The sequence below is a fragment of the Myodes glareolus genome, chromosome 8 (assembly GCF_982192425.1).
Source record: "Myodes glareolus chromosome 8, mMyoGla1.1, whole genome shotgun sequence".
Classification (NCBI taxonomy): domain Eukaryota; kingdom Metazoa; phylum Chordata; class Mammalia; order Rodentia; family Cricetidae; genus Myodes; species Myodes glareolus.
The window spans coordinates 92,360,563-92,384,220 of record NC_142033.1 but is presented as its reverse complement, the minus strand read 5'-3'; the positions used below and the strand labels follow the sequence as shown (position 1 = coordinate 92,384,220).

The 23,658-nt window shown below is 42.5% G+C and overlaps 2 protein-coding genes across 10 annotated transcripts in view; one reads left to right on the top strand and one right to left on the bottom strand.

Moving 5' to 3' along the window:
• The first annotated feature begins 888 nt into the window (after positions 1–888).
• Positions 889–10,893, top strand: LOC125401304 (activator of 90 kDa heat shock protein ATPase homolog 2). 4 transcript variants are annotated; one of them, XM_085692272.2, is made up of 9 exons: positions 889–1,077; positions 1,991–2,106; positions 5,595–5,680; positions 7,082–7,196; positions 8,198–8,286; positions 8,988–9,101; positions 9,425–9,526; positions 10,227–10,278; positions 10,378–10,893. In XM_085692272.2, exons 1-9 carry the CDS (start codon positions 998–1,000, stop codon positions 10,548–10,550), a joined length of 927 nt encoding a protein of 308 aa, XP_085548398.1. In that variant the 5' UTR covers positions 889–997; the 3' UTR covers positions 10,551–10,893. The 4 variants fall into 4 exon arrangements, with proteins under 4 accessions (XP_085548398.1, XP_085548396.1, XP_085548397.1 ...); XM_085692270.2 differs by having other exon boundaries at positions 890–1,077; positions 1,991–2,181; XM_085692271.2 differs by having other exon boundaries at positions 892–1,077; positions 1,991–2,181; positions 8,994–9,101.
• Positions 10,894–11,179: 286 nt separating this feature from the next.
• The window catches only part of Usp34 (ubiquitin specific peptidase 34), a 178,261-nt gene continuing 165,782 nt past the window's right edge, over positions 11,180–23,658 (bottom strand). For 4 of the 6 annotated variants that reach the window (XM_085692268.2, XM_048435543.3, XM_048435545.3 and 1 more), the window contains 5 exons: positions 15,688–15,767; positions 13,963–14,103; positions 13,699–13,842; positions 12,592–12,751; positions 11,180–12,355 (listed from right to left, as the gene is read on the bottom strand). In XM_085692268.2, coding sequence (XP_085548394.2) covers positions 11,748–12,355; positions 12,592–12,751; positions 13,699–13,842; positions 13,963–14,103; positions 15,688–15,767 — 1,133 coding nt within the window. In that variant the 3' untranslated portion in view covers positions 11,180–11,747. Of the gene's footprint in view, positions 12,356–12,591; positions 12,752–13,698; positions 13,843–13,962; positions 14,104–15,687; positions 15,768–23,658 lie in introns of those variants that run through there. The other 2 variants (XM_048435546.3, XR_007232311.3) reach the window with 2 other exon arrangements.

Here is a 23,658-nt window from a genome sequence, read left to right as displayed (position 1 = left end):
AACCTTATCAAACAATGTTTTATTAGGAGTAATCGGATCTGGATAAAAAGAAAGCCTCAAAGTACCCGCCAATCACCCCATGAGTCTCCAATACCTTCGGTCAGCTGGGCCAAGCTTTGCTAGGATCAGATGAACTCACAATGTCATTTTGATTTGGGAGTCACAGCGTCGCTTCAGCAGTCTGAGCGTTGTAATTTTTCAAAACACAGCCAGGTCCTTTCCAACTTCTCATTGAACTACCTATTTTCTTTGCTAAATAAATCGTCTAAGTAACACTTTCCAGATGGTTGTTGCAGTTTTTGTTAGACGATGAAAATAATTAATAAACACAATTATAACTGTGTCTTGATCCCCAAGCACAATCCTTGCCGGTCTCTAGAAGAGTACTGCGTGAATAAAGTTAAGTATTCCTTCAGTAACCCCGTGGTGGGCTTAGAGCATCTCGCTCGCGGCCCACGGGCCTTCTCGGAATTGAAAAACCCAGCGCTAGTGTGAACCCTGGGTGGAGTCTCGGCCGTCAGTAGGCGGCCCAGGCCTGAAGCCCGGCTCGGCTGCGGGAACCAGGGGCGGGTGCTCAGCGCACCAGTGAGAGGCGAGCTGCTGGGAGGGCCAGAGGGGCGGAGCCCTAGGGAAAGGGGCGGAGCCAGGGCGGGGCGGAGCCTTACGGTAGAGGGGCAGGGCCAGGCGGAGCGAAGTGGGGGAGGAGCCGGGCAGAAAAGGCGGTGTCCGGAGGTGTGGCATACTGTGGGCGTAACGGGGTCCGGGGCGGAGCGGAGCAGAGCAGAGCCGGAGCGGCGGGGGGCGGAGTCGATGTGGGGCGGAGCAGGCGGCCGAGAGCGGGCAGCAGGGGGCGGGGCAGGCCGGGGCCGGAGCGGCCCGGGGCGGGGACTTCTGGCACTTTCTGGGACCTGCGAGTGTGGGGCTCGCCAACCTTCAAGCCGGAAACCCGCGCCTACCCGCTACCGGCGTCCTAGTCGTCTGCGCCGCCCGCGCCGCCATGGCCAAGTGGGGCCAAGGGGACCCGCGCTGGATCGTGGAGGAGCGGGAAGACGGGACCAACGTGAACAACTGGCACTGGTGCGGGCGGGCGGGCGGGCGGCTGGGCCTCGGGCGCGGGCGGGCTCCGGGGAGGGCCGCGCGGCCCTGCAGCACGCTTGCCCCTGGCGGGAGACGGTTCGTAACTGCCCTGGCTTTCCGGCTTCGGGATCCTCCTGAAAGTTGGGCCAAGCCCCGCGAGGGACTTCTGCCTCACCCCACGACGTCTGTGCCTCGGTCGCCCCTCTCCAGGCCCTCCTCGGGCTTGAGCTGCGTAGTGCGCGTGCGTGTGTGCCGAGGGATGTAGCTGTGTGCAGTTGGAAGGGCAGGGACTTGGATCTCACTTTCTTTGCTTTGTCTCAGTTTGCGCTAGCTACCTTGCCCCCTTTGTGTCTCTGGAATACCGGGAGATGCCTGCTTCTCTGACGGGCGTTGGGAAAAGCTGAGGCAATTCCTAGGGCAGAGCCCGGACCGCACCACTAGATGACTTGGCTATCCTGAAAGAATGATGTCTAGTATTCTAGGCTGGGCTCCGTGGCTAGGACACTGACTTCTCACAGCCGCTCTCCATCCCTTCAGATGGGGGCATTAGGGAGAGTGCATAAGATAAATCAAATATGGAAAAGCTCAGTAATTGATACTGTGATTAAGGTTATTTAAATGACTACCACCATTACAGATGGCTTCAGCCCATCTATTTCCTGTGGGTGAGATTGCTGGACTCTGATTCCCGGGGCCATTGTTTTTAAGACTGCCCATTTTATATGATGAATAATAGTGTCTTAAGAAACTGAGGAGCAGGCTTAGAAGATACCTAATAGAAACCTAGTCGGAGAAGCCCATTTGCAAGTGGGAGGCTGTGTGAGTAACAGGGCTCACCTGGTCTGGATGGCATCTGGCTGGGCAGATGGAATTCACCTGGGTCATTTACCCGTGTTTTTCTGTTCTTTGGCAGGACAGAGCGGGATGCCACCGTTTGGTCCAAGGGGAAGCTCCGGGAGCTCCTGGTTGGCATTGCTATGGAGAATGAGGCTGGCCGATGTGAGATTAGTGAGTTGAAGCAGGTGGAAGGTGAGGCTTCCTGTAGCAGCCGCAAAGGAAAGCTAATTTTCTTCTATGAGTGGAACATCAAGCTGACCTGGAAAGGTAACAGGGGTCCCTGCAAGAGGCAGGTTGGGCAGTTTTTCCATTTAGTTAGCAGTTGAAGTTCAGGTGCATTTGGAGTTTGCTGGGTCTGGAAACTGCATTTTACCCAGCACTCCAGATGGGTGAAAGGCAGTACTCTCAGCTGAACCCTGGTTTACCAGCTGCTGTGACTAGGGTGTCATGGAGCTGCTGCCTGGAGCACCCGTCCTCCACAAATGCTTGCTCCTTCAAAAATTCTTAATTATTGAAAAATGTTAAAATTACTTGTGTGTGCGCACACACAGAGTTGTGTGCCACAGCACATGGATAGAAGGCAAACAACTTGCAAAAGTCTACTTTTCTACCATGTGTTCTCCAAGGATTGAACTGAAGTTAGCAGGATTGATAGCAAGTGCTTTTACATACTGTGCCTCCTTGCTAGGCCACCCTTGGATCTTTTTAAAAATTATATGTATGCATACAATGTGTGTGTGGGAATGTGTGCCATGGTGGGTCATATGAGGTCCAAGGACACATTGGTGGAGTTGGCTCTTTTCCTCACCCTTATTTTTGGTTCCAGGAACCGAATTCAAGGTACGAGGCTCTAGCAGTAAGCTCCTTTACCCACTGAGTTGTCTTGCCATCCCATCCTTTGGGGTCGTTAGCCTAAGTTTTGGCTCTGGATTTGCCCCTGACAGTTCATATAGCTAGAATCCAATCATATGTAAAGTTCCTTGACTCTCTTTTCATTCCATGTTGTACTATGTTTCAGTATTTTATGCTTTTTGTATCTATTGTGTGGATAGACCACATTTTGTCTGTGTACCAGTCGGGGGTATTTCTGTTGGTGGTTTTCTTACCTTTTCCAAGTTCTACTATGACACTTAACTTTTGGGTCAATACATGTTGAAATGACCAAGGAGCAGACCCAGGAGCAGGAAGAGGACAAAACAAGAGATTTGGTTATGGAAGACTTCACTATGTTAAAAGTTTGGGTCTCTGCTGGGCAGTGGTGGCACACGCTTTTAATCCCAGCACTCAGGAGGCAGAGGCAGGCGGATCACTGTTGAGTTCAAAGCCAGCCTGGTCTACAGAATGAGTTCCAGGACAGGCTCCAGAGCTACAGAGAAAAACCCTGTCTCAACCCCTCCCCCCCAAAAAAGGAGAACATCCATTGGCTCCTTTCTGTGTAGTCTGTATCAGAGAAAAACTCATTAAGCTGGGCTGATGTAATTGTGCAGGAGTCAAGGAAGTTTTCTTTTTTTTTTTTTTCTTTTGGTTTTTTCAGGACAAGGTTTCTCTGTAGCTTTGGGGCCTGTCCCGGAACTAGCTCTTGTAGACCAGGCTGGCCTCGAACTCACAGAGATCCGCCTGCCTCTGCCTCCCGAGTGCTGGGATTAAAGGCCTGCGCCACCATTGCCTGGCTTCAAGGAGGTTTTCAAACATCAAAGTGTTCCCAGAAAATTTAAGTTAAGGCTAGCCTGAGCTACATAGATCTACTTCATAAAAGCCAAGAATTTTGGGTATAGCTTGTGATAGAATGCTTGCCTAGTGTACAAAGGCGCTAGGTTAGATCTTAGGCGTCTGGCACATGCACTCAGGGAACCTCACGTCTATGAACAGTTGCTTCCATTTGGGAGTTGCCCTCACTCGTTTGTTTTGGCTGCTGCTAGCTGAATTAAAGATCCTCATGACCTGTATGTAGCTCTTCATTTCCTTGGCCCAGACAACCACGTTTTTTGCCTGACAAGACAATAAATCCTCAGACCCAGGAGGGTTAAGAAATATCTATTGCTGCCATGGAGACAGTCTTTGGGGCAGAACCAAGCATCTTGAAGGTCCCTCTGAAGTGACCATCGTGGAACTGAATCTGCCAACTGGTGCTCCTGTTGTCTGTGTATGGAATAAGACCTTCTTGAAGCTCATCATCCCTGGGCAGTTCCTTGGGGGTGGAGTGTGGTGGGGTAAAGAGACCAAAGTGGGCATGAAGCCATGCAACCTATGGCTGCTAAGGGCAAGGGCAGGAAGTAAGGCAAGTAAGCAGGCCGGTGCCCTAAGGACCTCATCACCTTATTCTACTCCTTGGCACCTCCCTTGCAACTTAGCACCAATCACATGGGCATCTCAAGTTGAAGAGGTAGGTGGGGATCTGGGGCTGACCTCTGCATTTTGACATTCCTATCTCTTACATCACCCCGTTCAGAGAATCTAATCAGAGTAGCACTTCTGGAGACTCAGCTCTCTGTCCAAGCCAAGGGAGGGCATGTGATATTAGAAGGGTTTGCCAGTGTTGGCTAACACTGTTTGAGGAAGATGATCAGAATCTGTGTGTACTGCAAGTTGGTCTGCAACCTTCTGCAGTCAGGTCCATGTCTTACAACTTTGTCCTCTCAATAGATGATGAATGTGGTGTGTGTTGTGCCTTGAAAAATAAACAAGAGCTGGGCAGTGGTGGTACACGTTTTTAGTCCCAGCACTTGGGAAGCAGAGGCATGTGGATCTCAGTGAATTTGAAACCAGCCTTGCCAGCTTTTTTAGTCAAGCTACAGAATAAGTTCCAGAACAGCCAGGACTGTTGCAGAGAAACCTTGTCTCAAATAAACATTCCAGGCCCCAAAAGGCATGAATTCTGGATTAAGTTAATGTATTAGATTCACCAACCAACAAATAAGAACAAACCTCCAAGCATTTGAAGTTGTTACATATATGGTCCAGGCCTCAGAAAATCAGTCATTTTTAATGCCTGTGTGGCGTAACTCAGCTCATAAGGAACTGGAGGGCAGCCTGTTATGGGTGGTAGCAATGAAATTTCTTTAGGTTATGCCTAAGTGTCTCGGTGTTGCTGTTTCTAAATGTTGTTCCAGGTGCGTATCCCTGTGAGCCTGATACTCACTTTGAGTAAAATTAAGTACTCTCTGCTTCCCCAAGCCAGTATAATAAGAGTGATATGCAGTTCAAACAAGAGGAGGCCTCCAGGTCTAACCAGGAGCTGGCTGCAAGGACTCTGCCCACTGTGTCCTTGAGGACATTGAGGCTTTAGTGTGGGAAGAAATCCAACTTCACCAGGACTTTGACAAGCCACAGCTTTTGAAGCTTTTCATGGTCAGAGCTCATTTTCCTTCTGTCCCTTTCTGCCCACTTGGGCCCTCTAGTGTCTTAGTCCCCTCAAAATAGCCTTTTTTGCTTGACATGGCAAAGAGCACTGGAAGACAAGGGAAATGGGTGAGAGACCTCCGATAGGGCTGCCACCTTGTATACCAAGTGCTGTGTACCACGTTGGGTGATGCAGCCACCCTTTCTTGGTTGTTCTCTGATGTGGCACTAACATCAACGTAACACTGTGTAAGAGGGGTGGAGCCACATGTGGGCTATTCAGTCAGGCAGAGGACTTTTGAATAAAACTAGTTATTAACTGCCCATTTTGCTCATTTTAGGTACAGTTAAAGAATCTGGCGCAAAACACAAGGGATTGATTGAGATACCCAGTCTTTCTGAAGAGAATGACGTTGATGACACTGAGGTATCTGCTGGAGTTCTCCTTTTTAGTCAAGGTGGCGGGCATTTGCAGACTACTCCCTTGGCTGTGTGGATCTATTGTGTAGGTGTGAATTGTGGAGGCTGTCTGCCACTGCACTCTGGGTGTATACGAGGTGGAACAGAGGTGTGGGAAAAGGAGGAAGCCCTAGGAAGCTTCAGACACCCAGGGCCAGGTGTGATACCTGGGCAGGTACCTGACTGCCACAGCTGGCTTTCTCATCTGTGTAGTTAATTTATCCTTCAGGGATGTATTCAGGTTAAATGTGACAGCACGTGCTAGGAAGTGCTCAGACCACTTGCATGACTTGCTGAATGTGACTGTTCTTCCCCTTGGTGCGACAGTCAGCCTTTAGCTATACTCCCTCATTGCTTTTAATGAACCACTTACTTTTGACATGCTGGCTTTCTTGTCCCCCACGAGGAGCCGGCTCATTCTTATGCTGCTTGACTCTTCACATTGTTGCTGTTGCATAGCAGCTGCTAGAGACACTGGCAAAGCCTTGTCTCAGCCTAAAAAGTGGACCTATCTCAGACACAGCTTCAGACTTAGCTTGCTTCACTTGGGTGCTGTAGTCTCACCACATAGAGGTCAATAATGCAGCTTCCTGGTGGCATATTAAACAGATCTAAAGGTCTGTCCTGCAGTAGCATCTGGCCAAACCAATGCCAGATTCAGATGCAGCCCACTCCAGAATTACAGGAACCTGCTGTAGTTTGAGACCAACACCTTTTTGCTATCAGAATATCCTGACCACGTATCACATCCCTGTCTCCTTTCTGTTGCTTTCCTCTTCCATTTTTCCTCTTCCAAGGGCCCAAGGTCAAGTTATATGGGAACTTGATTTTCTTGGGTGATGGATTTGGGTTTGTAGACCAGCACTGCTTTACATAGTCAATTTAATTTCTCTAGTAGCCACATTAAAAACCAGATAGAATAATTAAAATTTTTTAATTTAGTATCAAGTAGAGAGTTAATATGATTTTAACATGTAATTAGCAAATAATTGATGAGGTACATTACCTTTTTTTTTCTTCCGGTATTAAGTTTTGGAGTCTGATGTATTAGTTTTTATAACATAGTTCAAATCAGGCGCTTGTTAAATGCTCAGCCATAAGTAGCTGCCATACCGGACCTTCTCTAGATAAAGTCACAAACAGTTTATTTATAAACTCCTGTACTTAGACAATTTCAAACCAAGTTTAATGTTCATCTTCTGTACAGTTCACTCATAACGTGGCTGCCAGTACTCACCTAAAAATTCTTAACTCCTCTGTGACTGCGACCACTTCCTTTGTCTTCCACAGTTCAGTTCTCAATAGGATCCAGTGTTGGAAGAATACATTCATCAGTTTTTTCTTAGGTTTTTATTCTTCTGATTTGTAGGTGAACGTGAGTAAAAAGAAAGGAGATGGGGATATACTGAAGGATCTTATGAAAACTACAGGCACCGCCAAGGTCAGGGAGGCCCTTGGAGAGTACCTGAAGGCACTGAAGACTGGTAAAGAAGGCATCCCTTATGAACCACAGGGTCCCTTGATATTTACCCAGTTACGTTTTGCATGAGGGTTGGACTCCCAAGGCAGGCTCCTGAAAACATCTTTAGACTGTAGAATAAGTTGTAGTCTGGGTGTTGGAAACTAGTTGTGGGTAAGAACCGCCACCTGTCAGCAGTTTCCTGAGCCGGGCATGATGGCACTTACTGTCTCTCAGCATTTGGGAAGCTGAGGTAGGATGATTACAGGTTTGAGGCTAGGCTGGGCTATATAGTGAGACCTTGGTCAAAAAAAAAAAAAAACCCTCCCTAACGGAATAGTTTTTGTGTAATTTCTTGTTTAATGTCTGTCTTCCCTGCTAGACTATATGCTCCATGAGGGCATGGAAGGTGTCTCTCTTGTTCACTGCTGTATCTCCAGCATCTAGCACAATGCCTGGCACATAGTAGGTGCTTAATAAATCTTTGCTGAGTGAATGAATGTATGAATGAAAGTGACCACAGATATTACAGGTATCGGTAATACCTAGATAGTCCCTATATTGTATGGAAGTAAGGCTATTATTTTCTCATATTAGAGATGAGAGCTGGGCAGAGTGGCCAGCACAGGGCTTTCTCTGCAACTCATCCTTGAAGCTTGCTCATTGACTGTCCAGGTATTGGCATACACAGGTTTGGGGTCTGCACTAGTTCCACAAGACCTCCTAGGCATGAAGACTGGGTGACAATAAGCTTTGTAAGGGGTAGTGGAGAGTAGGCAAGACCATAGACTAGTAACAGTTAATCATGTACAACCTATTTAGAAAAGAATTTGTGAAAAAACATAGCATTTTAGAGGAATGCAGTAAAGCAAGGCATTGGAGCATGAATAAAGGGCCTTTGCTAATAAGTACCAGTAATACATGTAAGAACATGGAGTTATTTTCAAGACCTCAAAATGTTCTTTTGAAAAATGCCAGTTTAGATAAAAGGAAGTATGTTAACAAAATCTTCCTATTTACTTATAGAATTTACAGCAGGAATGATTTTACCAACAAGAGCTGTAACAACACAGGAACTGACTGTTGAGAGGACAGTGGCTGAGAACTCTCTGCAGGTATGAGCCTGGTGGCTAAAGTGTAGTGAGGATGCCTTTAATGACTTTCCAGACACTCTTTTGATACTGGGTTGTAGATGAGGAAAGGGTATTGATTTACATTTCCCCTTAAGATAGTGACATCATTTTGTGGGATTGCTTTTTTGTGTTAAGTGTGAGGGCTGTCACATGCTGGGCATGCTCCCTACCACAGAACTCACCTCTAGCATGAGGTTCTAATTCTTGATGGATGAGAACACTAAACATCAAAATTATTTTTAAGTCATTGGTTGATAGATTAGCCTAGACTCATGATGATTCTGCGCCAAACTTCTGGACTGCTGGGAGTAGAGGTATGAGCCATCATATCCAGCAAAAGCAAGTGACATTTAAGCTCATATACCGAGATGGAATAATGTTCTGTCCTGACATTAGGATTTAGAATTGGTGAGCAGGAATATATGCATGGAATTCATACCCTTATGGGACTGGTCATCTTTGACCCTGTTGTCATGTGCTGGGTCCCTATGTACAGGACTGTGATCAGAGGTGTTTAAAGTGCTCCTAGCATAAAAGTCAGCACTGCTGGAGCAAAGAACTTTAATGCTGTTCTTATGTGAGCGGAGGCAGCAGTGTGCAACTTGTAGGCTTGACCTTGTAGGAATCCTGAGGTTCTCTTCTGGTATGCTCCCCATCCTCTTGAATCTCTTTCTCATCTTGAGGTGCAGGCTTCTCCAGTGGCACTGGGTGTAAGGATTCCCACTGTAGCTTTGCATTTGACTGAGCTGTTTGACACAACAGTAGAACAGCTGTACAGTATCTTCACCGTGAAGGACGTAAGTAACTCTCTGAGCTACTCTACCAAATGAGGTTTGTTACAAAGAACAAAGTTGGTTTTTGACGGAAGGGCTTCAGGGACACTGGTGATTGGATAACTTGAGGGAAGAACAAGCACTTGTGGGCTGTATCAGCAGTTGGGAGATTTTATGTAAGTTTCCCTCCTCCATAAAAAAAGAAAGCTTTGATGTCCAACAAAATTAAAGCAAAACCACACCACTGGAAAAATGCAGACCTGGTATATAAGGTGCTGGTTTATTCCTCACCACACGCACAGGGTAACAGCATGTGTTAGAATAACATGTCTGTTTTGTTTGGCTAGTTGGTGCAAAAATTTTCCAAATCTCCTGCTGTCTTAGAAGCTGAAAAGGGAGGGAAATTCCAGATGTTTGATGGGAACATCACTGGAGAGTATGTGGAACTGGTAAGTAACTACAAGGTTACAGTGGTGATGTGGGGCAATTGTTGCTCCTTTCACTCGTTATTTTTGTTTTAAAGCTTTTGATGAGTTCAGTCTCATATTCTTTAATAAAGTTCATTGTAGAACAAAAGAAAATATATATCTGTAAGTAATGATAAAGTCTAAGCCTTGCTTTGATAGTAATTCTGCAAAAATAGTGTAACACTCTCTACTCTGCCTCATATTGTTTTGAAGACTTCAAGCTCTGCTGGCTCCTGCATTCTACGTCATTAGCGTCCAAACTGCCAGATATCAGTGGCCTTTTCAATTAGTTCTGTAGTTACCAATTATTACCATAGCTTTGTCCTTGATGTGTACATTCATGTGTAAATTGGAAGGCAGAATTGTATGCTAAAACGTTGGTTCTAGTATTAAGAGGAATTTAACTTGAAAAGGGTTTGTTTCTTCTGTTGTATTGTGCAAGTTTCAATAAATGTTCTGAAGGGGCTGGAGAGACGGCTCAGAGGTTAGGAGCACTGACTGCTCTTCCAGAGGACCCGGGTTCAATTCCCAGCACCCACATGGCAGATTACAGCTGTCTGAAGATCCAGTTACAGGGGATCTGATACCTTCACACCAATGCACATAAAATAAAAGTTAAATAAACCATAAAAATATTTAAAAAAAAAATAAAATAAATGTTCTGAGAATTGTCTGTTTTCAGTTAACAAACAGGAAGATCATCATGAAATGGAGGTGCAGGAACTGGCCAGAAGGTATGCTATGTGCACTTTATATATACCAGTAAACTAAAGCTGGGATACAGTTTCTTCTTGGTATTATAATAAGGCTCCTGGTTTTTTTTTTCCCCCCAGAACACTATGCAACAGTTGCATTGAATTTTGTGCCTGCTCCAGGGCAAACGGAATTACAATTGGACTGTAAAGGAGTTCCTGTCTGTAAAGAAGAGAATACAAAATTCTGTTGGCAGAAGCAGCATTTTGAAGAAATAAAAGGTTTACTTCAGCTCACCACCCAAAATGCTTGAATTAGTTAGGTTTTATAAGGACATCCTTTTGTAAGCAGAAACCTGGCCTGTTTACTTACCTCTTCTTTCTTCCCCAGAAAGTCCCCTCCCCCAAGGTCCCTAATTTATTTTATATTGGATGAAATTCATGAAACTACAGAATATAAAAGCATTGCTTGATGTATTCTAGACTCTGCACTGAGTAAAATCAGGTGTCGTCTCACCTTCCATGGGTGTTCCTCTCTGGAAAGTAAGTGAAGTCCAGTTCCCCAAGCTAAAGCTGGTCCCAACATGCTACTTCATTGCTACAGTTGATTTATGCTTAAGACAAATAAATGGCATGTTATACTATTCTTTTATTCTACTCCAGTTTTCAAGGTGTAGTTCTTAGGAGTGTTGTGGTGAGGGCTAGTTGGCTGGATTGTTACACTTCTCTGGCTTTCCTTGGTGAGACATCCACATGGTAAGTTCCTGTTTTGGACTGCTGAGGGACTTCTCACACAGCAAAGCAGAAGGCTATATGCTTCCTGTCTTCAGTCTGCTCATAGGCTGGCTGTCGTCCGAGGGAACTGAAACAACTTATGTAACAAAGGCATCACAGTCAGTTTAAGTACACAGAAGAGGCAGTCATTTCAATAAAAATAAAACAGTTATTTTTACATCAAGTGTGCTTTATTTCCTCCACAGGTATTCTGTTAAATAAAGCACCATTTATATACTGCCAGGCCACAGCTAAAGAGGATTCTTTACAGAATCAAATTTCTTGTGGTTGTTCCGTATACAAGTAAACTTAATTTTGATAATAAGAACCACAGCGATCAGAGGCAATCTGCCTCTCTTATTTTAAGGTACAAAACTGGCACAGAGGACACCATATTATACACAGTAAAAATGCTGTAAGTTTAAATTACATTGTACAGGGTCAGAGCCCTGATTCTCCCAGAAAGCCTTATTAAATGAAAGCCACTACAGTGAACTCTTAATTACATTACATAAAACATATCCATTATCTGATTGCCCTTTAGAAAGTATACAGAAGATGCAAGTTTTTTTTTTTTTTCAATCTGGAGTTCTGCCTGACCAAGAATTAAGCCTATAAATCTATCTTGCCATTCAAGCAGAGAGCACTGGACAAACTGAAGCACAAAACAAATAAGCAAAATTTAGACAAACGGCAAGGGGGAGGGGCACTTGAAAGTAGACATGCCACATCTAATGTCAAGAAGCAGCTTGATTTCCTTTGCCAGATATCCTTGTGACCACATGGATTGTTGATTCAATGGTCCTACATAGGGTATCTAAAATGTCGTGTTGCTGCGCGTGACTAAAGAGGCCTCTGGAATGGCCACAACTGAGTGATAAAGCAGCTTCGGGATCCTGGGAGGACAAAGCTTGACCATCACAGCTTCTCAAATCAGCTAAGTCAGACAAAACTGCAGAGATGGAAGTAGAAGGGAATTCGGATTCGTCTTCAGCTAGTGTAGTATCCTTGGAACAGTGAAGGTCTTTAAACTCTTTACAGTCATCAAACCTGCCACTGTTAGACTGTTCCTCTGCATGCTGCGACCGGATATGTGACCCGTCTTCTGAAAACGAAGATAGGCCTTCCATCCGATACTCTTTGACAGAGCCATTTTCAGGGGAAGGAAGGTCTTGCTCGGTCCCTGGATCAATAATCGATGAGTCTCTTGTCTCATTGTCTGAGGTGCTCGTAGGGGTCAGGACCTCCCTGGTATCTGTTTTTATGTCGCCAATGCAGCTGTCTACAGTGTGCTCCTCGTCGCTGCTCACACGCCTTCTTTTAACAGGAGTTGCCCCTTCATCATCTGTGGGGGAAAAAATTATATAAAAACAGAATCTTCCTCAAAAGATTAAAATCCTACTGGGGACAATTGTGAGAAGCCAGTGTTTTGTTTTGTTTCAATCTTTTTTTTTTGTAGTGCTGGAGGTGGAAGATGAGGGCTTACAATACTAGCCAAGAGCAACCCCTGAGCCTTAACTTCAGCTGGTCATCATCCTCCCAGACCCAGACCCAGCCAATGACTTAGTTGACAAAGCTAACCTTTAGTTTTTCTTTCTTTGGCTTCTTGCTCTTGGAGTGAGTGTCTCTGCTGCAGACAGGTCCTACACTTGCTCAGAAGCTCTTGCAGAGTTGGGATCAGAGCTGGGTTTAACTGTTTGGGAGTGTGTACTGACAGGAGCAAAGCAAGTGCCCTCAGGTCCTACAGAAACCCAGACAGGAAGAGTTCAAATCCTAAAGGCAACATTTAGACAAAACTTCACAGTTAAATGAAGATGTTTATTTCCCAGGAATCTATTCTGGTCTCTCTGGCAATGTAGAATAAATTTAAAACCAGAATTAGCACATTACAGTATTCCATCAGTTTATAGCATTGTTTCATTTTGTGCCTATGTCAAGTATGCAAGAATAAAAGACTTTTGAAACAGAAACCAAATAATGCAGCTTAGGTTTACATAGTGATTCAAATAATACTGTAAATAAAATCTGGATTTTATTTCACAGAAGTCATAGTTTCTCAAGCTCAGTTCCGGTCTATGTCTCTATAAAAATAAAAACAAAACAACAAAAAAACCTGCTTAGCTTGTAAGCATCTTGTTCATTAGGGGCCTGCGGCGGAATGGTAAGTCTGCATATTTCCAACATGTTCCATACTATGGCTGTCAGAATCTACATAAATCAACATACTCTCTAGTCTTAGCTGCTTTTATAATCGTGTGACTGTTCTGATTACTTGGGAGTCATAGATAATTCTCCCTCTCCCCACCTTCCCTCTCTTACACACAGAGCAGAGATAAGGACCTATTCTGTTTTTGATAGTCATGCTGACCCTGATTGACTTGGAACTTGTGTTCTAAGGCTAGTGTCCAACTTGCCAGTGATCTTCCTGCCACTGCTTCTCAAGTGCTATGATAAGTGTGTGCCTATAATCAATTCTTACTGGTCTCGTTGCCCTTAATATATCGAATGCCATTTGGTTATATGTTCTCAATAATGGAAAGTGTGTGCTTTAAGTGTACACAATGAACACTTAATTGGAATAATTTTCTTCACACGTGATCCTTTAAACAGTGAAGTCATAATGGTTAAAGAGAGGACACATACAAGAACTGATTTTAAGGTGAGTTTTGAACTTGGCACAGTTCTTACCCCATTTAAGGAAGCACTTGCTTTTGAAATTTCAACACGGTTGGTGAAATCTGATTGTAGGTTTTGATACTGATTTATCAAGTTTGTGATAAGTGTGCTGATCAAACTAGCACAGTTTGCTTCTGAAAACACTTGACTTTGAACCTGGAAAAGAACACATATTTTGTGTGTGCACACATGCACGGACAAGTCTTAAAATTCAAGACTAACATAATAAGCACACATTAATTAAGCAGAAAAGGCATTTCAGAACTACATACACACCTTTAAAAGGAAATGTGTCATAAATGTGTAGACAATATTGTTATTTAGAAAAGTTCTTTCATCCATTAGGATACATTTAATATACTCTGCAAAAACAGGATCTTCACACAGAAGCTTGATGCAGTTTTTCGACATGGTGGACTAAAGTAGAGAGAAGAAACACTGCAGTTAGCAGCTGGGGACTTGGACAATGTTCAGTTACAGGTGGAACTGTAGCAATTTCCTAGAGAAAGACAATGGCAAAACTCAACATGTTCTGTGTGTTTACTTGTCTGCATACATATGAGCCTGTCCCATGTCAGAGGTCAGAAAAGGGTATTAGATTCTCCATTAACTGGAGTTACAGTTGTTAGCTGCCACATGGGTGCTGGGAATTGAACTTGGGTCCTCTGGAAAAGCAGCAAATGCTCCTAAGCACTGGCCATTCCTCCAGCCCCACCCAAACAACATATACTTAATGTAATCTTATCACCCAGCACAGAGTTAAGGATTATAAAACAAGCGTTAAAGAATAGAGTATGAATGTTTTAAGGGGACAATCAATGGATAAAGTAATAGATAACCAAGAAAAGACAAATTTTAAGAATTAAAATACAGCAGGGTATGGTGGCACAGGCCTTTGATCCCACACTCAGGAGGCAGAGGCAGGTGGATCTCTGAGTTGGAGGCCAGCCCAATCTATACAGTGAGTTTCAGGACAGCCAGGGCTACAAAGGGAGACCCTGACTCAAAAATAAACCAGCAAGTCATTTTCTGAATGCCAGTCACATTAGCAGACGGGGATCAATGTCTTTCATAGATTTCTATTATATTTCCCTGTATAGTAAAATAAAGTTCTTTGTAGTAATAGTTCAGAAACTTTTGCCCAGTAGTAATAAGTACCACCACAAAAAACAGACATTCTTCAAGGGAACAGATGATGCTCTATATAGTCTTATAGTTTGGGGCAGGAAATAACCTTTATTATGGTACTGCATGGTGAACAATTGGAGATACAACCAGAGTTTATGTTCATGGGAATCTTTTAGGCCATATACAAGAACTGAGACAAACTTTAGATTAGACTAACCTGGCTACTCTGGCTTTCTTCACAAGTTCTTCAACATCTTAACAAGCATTACTTAAGTGTTGATGTGCTGGCTTTAAAGACTTGGCTTTTAGTTAAAAAAAAAAAAGGAAAGGAAAAGGCAGGGTCCTATTATGCAGCCAAAGGCTGGCCCTAAATTTGTGGCTATCCTGTTCCAGCATATGCTGGGGTTGCAGTTACAAGCAAACATCACCATACCTGAAATGTAATGAAGTGGTGAGGGATGTAGCCTTTCCTGTTCTATTTGGTATTAGCTAAAACTGTCCTGTTCTCAGTGAGACTCTCTGAGAACCACAACCAGGCAGAGTTGGACAAGCACCACCGTTTCTGCTGGAGATGTTAGTGTGAACAGTGGGGTCGAGGGAGCTGGGAGGGCTATGAGGTTGCTTCCTCCACTATCTCAGGGTTTAAGACTTTCCCAGAAACTGCTGTCTGAGCTATGAGTAAGAAATCCAACATAAACTTCTTATTTGGAATTTCCCTGTACAAAGTATGAGTTTGAATAAAATTCCAGCAGGTAGTAATTCCCTTAATTCTACAACATTCCAAATTTCTAACATTCAGTTTTTATTCAGTTGTTCTAAAAATTCCCGGTAATCTGGTGGATGAGATCAATCATGTGAACCCATTTGCTTTACCTGAGTCTGGCATAGCTCAGTCCAAAGTTTAGGGAACAATGCAAGATGTAGTGGCAAGCCTTCATAGGCAACCAGGACACCTAATATTTGAAAAATAAAAATCAGAACAGGTTATAACTATATTATACAGCTGAGTTACTGAACTGCAGGTACAATACTGTCAGCTATCTCTGGTTTCAACTGCACCTCTGTTTTCTTAGAAATATATACAACACGAGAGAACTCACTGCAATGTTTTAAGCACTGCAAAAATTGAGAATGCAGAATTGTGAACTTATTTATACACCCTACACCTCATTCCCATGTTTTAAGCATTGCAAAAATTGAGAATGGAGAATTGTGAATTTATTTATACATCCTACACCTCATTCACCAAAGTATCTAAGACAACTTCAGCCAGCTCTTTATTTCTGAGTACTGAACTTATCTGGGAAGATTAAAGAAACTGCGAGGGGTTGTCAAAGTTTTCTTGGACTAAGGAAATACTCTGTACTTTAGACAATCTTCCAGGCTTGTTACAGGGATGGGAGAGAAGGTGATGAGAACTACATTCTAAAACATTCCATTTCTTCCCCTTGTTTCTCTGTGTGTCATAAAGTAAACACTGCTGAGTCTACTACTATCTTCTTGCCTTGTTCTCAGGACCTTCTGGGTAGATAAGATTTGGGACTGTCCATGCTGTTAGGACTTCTCTGTGTGGGTGTGTGTATGTACATGCATGTGTGTGCGTGTGTGTTTTCCTGCAGTGTAAAACCAAGGGCTCAGACACATAAACTAGGTAAGACTTTACTACCTAGCTACAGCCCAAGTCCTGAAACCTCTAATTTCAACCTCTTCTAGGTATCAGATAGATTTTCATATGTTCCTCCTCCCCTCCATCTTCTCTGCCTCTCTTACAGAAACTACAGTGTCAGCTCCCTCCATAAATGTTCTATTTCTGCATCTCTCCACCTTCAAAAATAACATAACTACAGAGAAGAAACAGGATATAAGGTATCTTCCAGTTAAAAAGTATGGGCTGGGAGAGGAGTTCACAAAATTTTCTATAGAGAGCAAACAGTAAGTATAAGTAAGCACTGTGGCTACCCAAGGCTGTAAAGGCAATGCCAAAATGGAAGGGACAGCAGCAACCAAGAATGACTAGCTACAAGTAAAACTTAACAAATATTAAAATTTGAATCACAATTTTTATGTCATAAAACATTCTAATTTCCTTAGTATGTAAATATGAAAACTACTCTTATTAGGTAGTTATTGGCTTTTAAGAACTATTAGTAGGTGGGTTGTAGTCTGCCAGCTCTTGGGTTAGATCAAGGCTTTGAGATCTTTAAACAGCAAATCCCACAGTTAGGGAATCTCTTTCGGGATGAAGCCTACTAAGTCCCTTTTTAAGACAAGACATTGCTCATCCTCCCTAATTATTCTAACCTAAACTAGTTGAAGCAGGAAGCATTTATCATAACACATATAAGTATACAAGTCATCGAACTATGGCTCCAGGAAATGGTTTCTTAAGTCACATGTTCTTTCCTTGTAACTGGTCACAAAATAAGGGTTGACCCTTGGACCAAGTCTGATGCCACCTGTTTTATGGTTGGGTGAGTTAGCAATAGTTGGTTTTTTTTTTTTTTATTTAACATTGGCACCATGGTCTCTTGACACATAGCCTAAGCTGGACTTGAAACCCACAATTCTGTTGTCTCTGCCTGTGGGATTACAGGTGTTGAACTCCTAAACCTAAAAGCTTTCACATTTTCAAGGGCTGATAAACAACAAAACATTAAGACAAAGAACAACAAAAAGTCCGAGACCACGTGACCTACAGATGCAGAGCCTGTTACTATATCCAGCTCTTCAGTCTGCCAATCGTCTCCAGACTGCTGCTCGGGTATAAACTCTCAGGGCAAAGTCTGTATTATCACTAAAGTTTTCCTTAACTTTTTCTTTCTTCAATTGTTCCTCAAAGTAAAATAATCCTTCTTTTCAACATTGATCCTTACAACAAAGCAACCCTGGAGATGTCTTGATATTAAACCATGTTTAAAAACAAGAAGGAACATTTATTGACACCTACTATATTAGGTATGTAAGATAAACACATTAAAATATCTCAGCTTTGAAAAGTATTACTTTAATCCTTATTTTATTGTTTCTTTTGTTGTTGTTATTGTTTTGGTGGGGAAGCAGGGGGACAATCTTTGCTCTTTTTCCTAAGACATGTTCTCATGCAACCAAAGTTGCCCTCTACTTCCTGATGACCTTGTCTCCAATTCCTAAGGGGTGGGATTGCAGATGTTCGCCACCATGCTCAGCTTGTTTCCTTTTCTTGAATGAAGATATTAGGCTCACACAGAGTTTGTGATAGTCTAATTTATCTCAAAGCCTGTTAGTTGCATCTATCCCACATTTATCTACTTCTAACACTAATATTCTTTTCATTAATTTACATTTACTCAAACCCTCTGGTATCATTTTGTGATCTTTACATTTACCTGTACCATTGCTTAATTAACATAATACTTGCCCTGCCACACTGTACAGGGGTTCAAGCCCAGGGCCTTTAGCATGCTATGTAGAATGCTCTCCCACTGAACTACTTCGAGCCTTGTTACTTTTAGATTCACCACGACTAGTAGCATATTAGCTTTATTTTAGGCAGCGCAGCACTGAGGGAATTAGTTTGAAATACTATGTAATACAGCAATGAACATAGATAATTACCAATCCGAGAATGTTTCCTAAGCCATCTCATACAGTAAGCTCTAGACAACGCTATGGCAACCAGGGGGAACTGAAGTCACCTTCTAGTCCTTTCAATTCTCTTTCAAGTTGTTCCCTTTGGACAGAAGGTTGTTCTGAAGCACCAGGGTATCTGAATTTTCTTGCATTTCCACAAAGCACTGGGGATGAGTGAGAGGCCAATATTCTCTTAACTGTACATACTCCTCCTCAATACCTATATCATTTACTGGGTACAAAGAACACGGAGAAGCAGTTGCCCAACTCTCAGATATACTTTTTTATCTTTTCTATATTGTTTGTGTGTGTATGTGTGCACTTGCCCAGATTACAGAAGTAGGCATCAGATCTCTTGGAGCAGTAGTCACAGATGGTTGTGAGTTGCCAACTGGAGTGTGTTTTGGGAACAGATCCCAGTCTTCTGCATGAACAATATGCATGCACTCTTAACTGCTGAGCCAGTTTCGTCAGTCTCAGGGGCACTTCTAGGTTTTCCCTCAGTAAATAGAACGGCACATATAAAATGCAATGGATTCTGTAAAAATTTAAATTTCTTTATCCTGTGACTTCAGGCATCTTTAAGCAAGGTCCATACTTTTGCCCCATTCCTCATTCAAAAACATCTATCTTTTGTCAGAGAACCTCAGACTGTAGAAGCTGTTATATAGTTTGTCAGTAAAAGAAACACTTTTCAAGCTGCTTCTGTAGAGAAATGTTATTTCAGAATATTTAGTACTTCCAAGATTACTATGAAGATAAAATATTTCATATATTTATTTACTTTTTTTGGTTTTTCGAGGCAGGGTTTCTCTGTAGCTTAGGAGCCTGTCCTAGAACTAGCTCTTGTAGACCAGGCTAGCCTTGAACTCACAGAAATCCGCCTGCCTCTGCCTCCCCAGTGCTGGGATTAAAGGCGTGCGCCACCACTGCCTGGATCATATATATATATATATATATATATATATATATATATATATATATATCCAGTCAGTTTCTTGGAGCTGTTACAATTCTGACTGGTTTTCTATAGTAGTGTTATTCCCACTCATAATTATCTTAGGGAAGTGATGGCAACAGCTACTGGGTAAAGGCCCATGAATAATGCTCTACCATGAAACAATCAAGATGCCGTAGGCTATAAATACCAGTATCTAATCAAATGGTTCTTCTAACTGCATACCTACTAGCTAACCTACTGTAGCTTTCTTTGTAGGTTACAGAAAATGTGATGGCCCAACTCTGGAATATTCAGACACACATGTCAATTCTTCGGGCAGATGAACAAACTGGCAAGCAGTTCAAAATTAAGGTTTGTTTTACATGTGATTACTATGTGTAACATATATGGATTTGATTCTGGAGGACTGTAAAGCCAGCTGTGGATCTGGATTAGACATCGGGTGGTCTGAAATACATTCAGCTTTGAAAGCCGTTAGGGAAAACAGCCATTTTCAGTCAGTAATACTATACCCTAAAGAGAAGCAGAAATCACAGTGTGCTTTCTATATTATGGATTTGTATATGGATACTATGAATTTGAATGTTTAATTTAGTTAATTAAAGAAATTAGTTTTAGAGGCTGGAGAGATGGCTTGGCAGTTCAAAGCACTTGTTGCTCTCACAGAGGACTAGGGTTTGATTCCCACTATAAACATGCTGACTTAAAAGCACCTGTAACTCTAGTCCCAGGGCTCTGTCTATTGGCTCCCTGAGGTATCAGAAACACACTGGTGCATAGAAAGAAATATGTAGGTAAACGACCATACACATATAGTACAATAAGTAAATCTTAAAGTGACTTTTAAACTGTTTTAGCTATGTGTTATGGCACACTCCTCTAATTCCAACAGTACTGCAGCAACAGCAGATGGATCTCTCTGAGATGCCAGCCTAGTGTACAATGTGAGTTTGTTGGTAGCTAGAGCATACAGTGAGACCCTATCTTAAAAATATTTTGTTTTTAATTTATGGTTTTTGTGACAGGATTTCTGTCACTTTGGAGCCTGTCCTGGAACTCGCTCTGTAGACCAGGCTGGCCTCAAAATCACAAGAGATCTACCTGCCTCTGCCTCCTGAGTGCTGGGATTAAAGGAGTGTGCCACCACTGCCAGCTTCTTTTTCATTAATGAGAGCAGGCAACTTCTCACATGGTTGACACATACTTTTGTGCGTGTGTATGACATAACTATTCATGTCCTGATTTTGCTTAGTTTTCATTTTAGTAAAGTCTAAAATCATTTTGTGTTTTGGTAACCATTTATCTATTAAGTCTGACAGCATTTTTCCATTAACTACTTTGCGATTTTTGTTTATTTGTGTTTTGGAGACATTGTTTCACCATGTTGCTCCAGCTATCCTTGAACTCATAGAGATCTGCTGGGATTAAAAACATATGCCACCATGCTAGGCTGCTAGTTCATGTTTTAATTTATGATGTTTTCACAGCGACTATTAACAATTTCAATTTTATGTAACCAACCCCCCCCCCCCCAACACAGGGTTTCACTGTGTAGCTCTGGCTCTCCTAGAACTGGCTCTGTAGATCAGACTGGCCTCAAACTCACAGAGATCCACCTGCTTCTGCATCCCAAGTGCTGGGACTAAAAGTGTGTGCCAGCACTGCCCAGTTAAAAATTTCTTTAGTTTACTGTTCCTGGTTTTTATGTCTTGCAAAATATGCTCTCTCTCTCTCTCTCTCTCTCTCTCTCTCTCTCTCTGTATGCATATTTGCATATATGTGTGGTGCAAGTGCACGTGCTTTTGAGGAGGCTGCTAGGGGTCCTTCTCTATTCACCTCCACGTCCTGTCATTCATTGAGTGAGGCCAAGGTCTCAAGCAGCCCAGGCCATCATTGAACTCGCTATGTAGTTATCTTGAGTTCTTGGTCTCTTTGCCGGAGCTCCCAATAGTATGGACCACCATGCTGTTAATACCACCAATACTCTATTAATTGGATATTATCTTTTTTTGTTTGTTTGGTTCCCCCCCCAACCCCCACCCTCCCGAGACAGGGTTTCACTGTAGCTTTGGAACCTGTCCTGGAACTAGCTCTTGTAGACCAGGCTGACCTCGAACTCACATCTGCCCGCCTCTGCCTCCTGAGTGCTGGGATTAAAGGCGTGTGTCACCAATGCCCGGTGTGGATATTATCTTTAATAACTACTAAATATGTGTTTTTGTTTGGTCTTTTTTGCCATTGTTTGAATCATTCTAGTTTACTTTTATAAAAGGAGAGAAAATATATTTACAAAATGAAAGCAAAAAGACAAAGAGATGAATGAAATTGTGGTAGTGTACAGGGATCCAAGTGTTTTCTTCAAAACTGGCAATCACTTGCAATCCAACATAGGTTTTGAGAAAGATCTCACATATGGTAATAATATGTTAATACTCTGATCTTCAGACTATCTAACTTCAAAGTCTCAGTTTAAACTTTTCCTGAAAGAGTCATACGTATCAAAAATTATCAACTCTCCTCACCACTGCTGTCACTAATGTGGGTTTTGTCTTCTAGAGCCCTTTTCTAGGTGCCTTTCCTTGGAAATAGTTGTCTTGGCTAGAAGTGTAATTAATGTCAAACTCTGGGGCATAATTTTTCCAGATATTATTGCTTTTTAAGTCTCTGTACATTAAGAGGATATCCAATTTTCTGCATTAGTCAGGAATGGACCAGTAAACTTTCAATTTCTTGATTTGTGGTTTGGGTTTGTACCTAGTTTTCCTGTAACAATCACCATTTGGCTACTTAAATTTAGTTTGGCTGGAATTACATAAAACAGTTCCTTTGGTCACCGTATGCATTTCCAACCCTTCCAGCATGGCTAGTAACCACCATGCTGTGAATGACAACACAGTTGTGAATATGTGCATCTCTCGAAAACATTCAGACTTACACAAAAGCGACGTTAAGGCAGAATAGTGCTCCATACATATGGTGGTGCTGATTTGGTGTGTTATGTTAAGTGTGTTCTTTCTCTCCCTGTTACTTATGCTTGTTTTTGTAGACAGCTTAACTCTGTAACTCATGTAGACCTTAAAAGACTGGCCATCTTCCTGCCACAGCCTAAGTGCTGAGATTACAGGTGTGGGGATTCAGGCATGAGCTAGCTACCACATCCAGCTACCCTTCTCCATTCTTAATTTCCATGAGAGTATATATTTGTGATGACGAAAGAGAAACTCAAAAACGGTAGAACATTCATTACTTGGTCAAAATTGTCCAAGTATCAAGAACAGCTCTTCACATAGTTTGTTATAAATTATATAAACACGATTACCTGGAAGTTCTCCAAAAGTCAGCATCTTTGGATACACCTCTTATCTGATCACAAAGGCTACACTATCAGAACTCCTGAGTATTCTTTTACACCTGACAGTTGTTATTGCTAGACTGAGACTTTTACCAAGTGCCAGAGCCCAGATGCACAATTCTGAAACAGACAATCTGCAGATATCCTTACCTCCCCACATCTTGGCATCAGCCATAGATAAATAGGTATGATCAGCTAATTAAGGAACAGAACAGCCTTTCAAATCTGAAGATGCTCTGATCACTTACCAATAAGATGATTTCTGAAGAGGAGTTATCCCTGACAGCTGTAACCACTTCCTTCTTCCTGGGTAATGAAATCTATGGTTGGATCATATCTTTTGCCCTACCTGGAATGGACTAATATCTTTTCCATAGAAAGGGGAGTTGTTGCTGAGATGGAACACAAAAAGGACTTTGGGGTATGGTAATAGTCTATTTCTTGATCTAAGTGGTAGTTTCATAAGTATTACTCCCCACATTCTTTTTTTTAAATATTTATTTATTTATTATGTATACAATATTCTGTCTGTGTATATGCCTACAGGCCAGAAGAGGGCACCAGACCTCATTACAGATGGTTGTGAGCCACCATGTGGTTGCTGGGAATTGAACTCAGGACCTTTGGAAGAGCAGGCAATGCTCTTAACCACTGAGCCATCTCTCCAGCCCCTACTCCCCACATTCTGAAATAAAACTATAGAGACCGGAGAGGATCCTGGCCCATCCTTGATAAAATTAGAATGCAGGACATATAGACCTTCAGAACTTGTAGGTCCTGACCTTGGAGAGAGGTATTAGACATCTGTGAAGTTTTTTCTCTCCTATATAACTCACTGAAGGATTTGTTTTCTGTTGCTCATGATGCTCTTTTCAAATGTGTCTTCTCATTTTGAGACTTACCGCCTAGTCACTCATATATG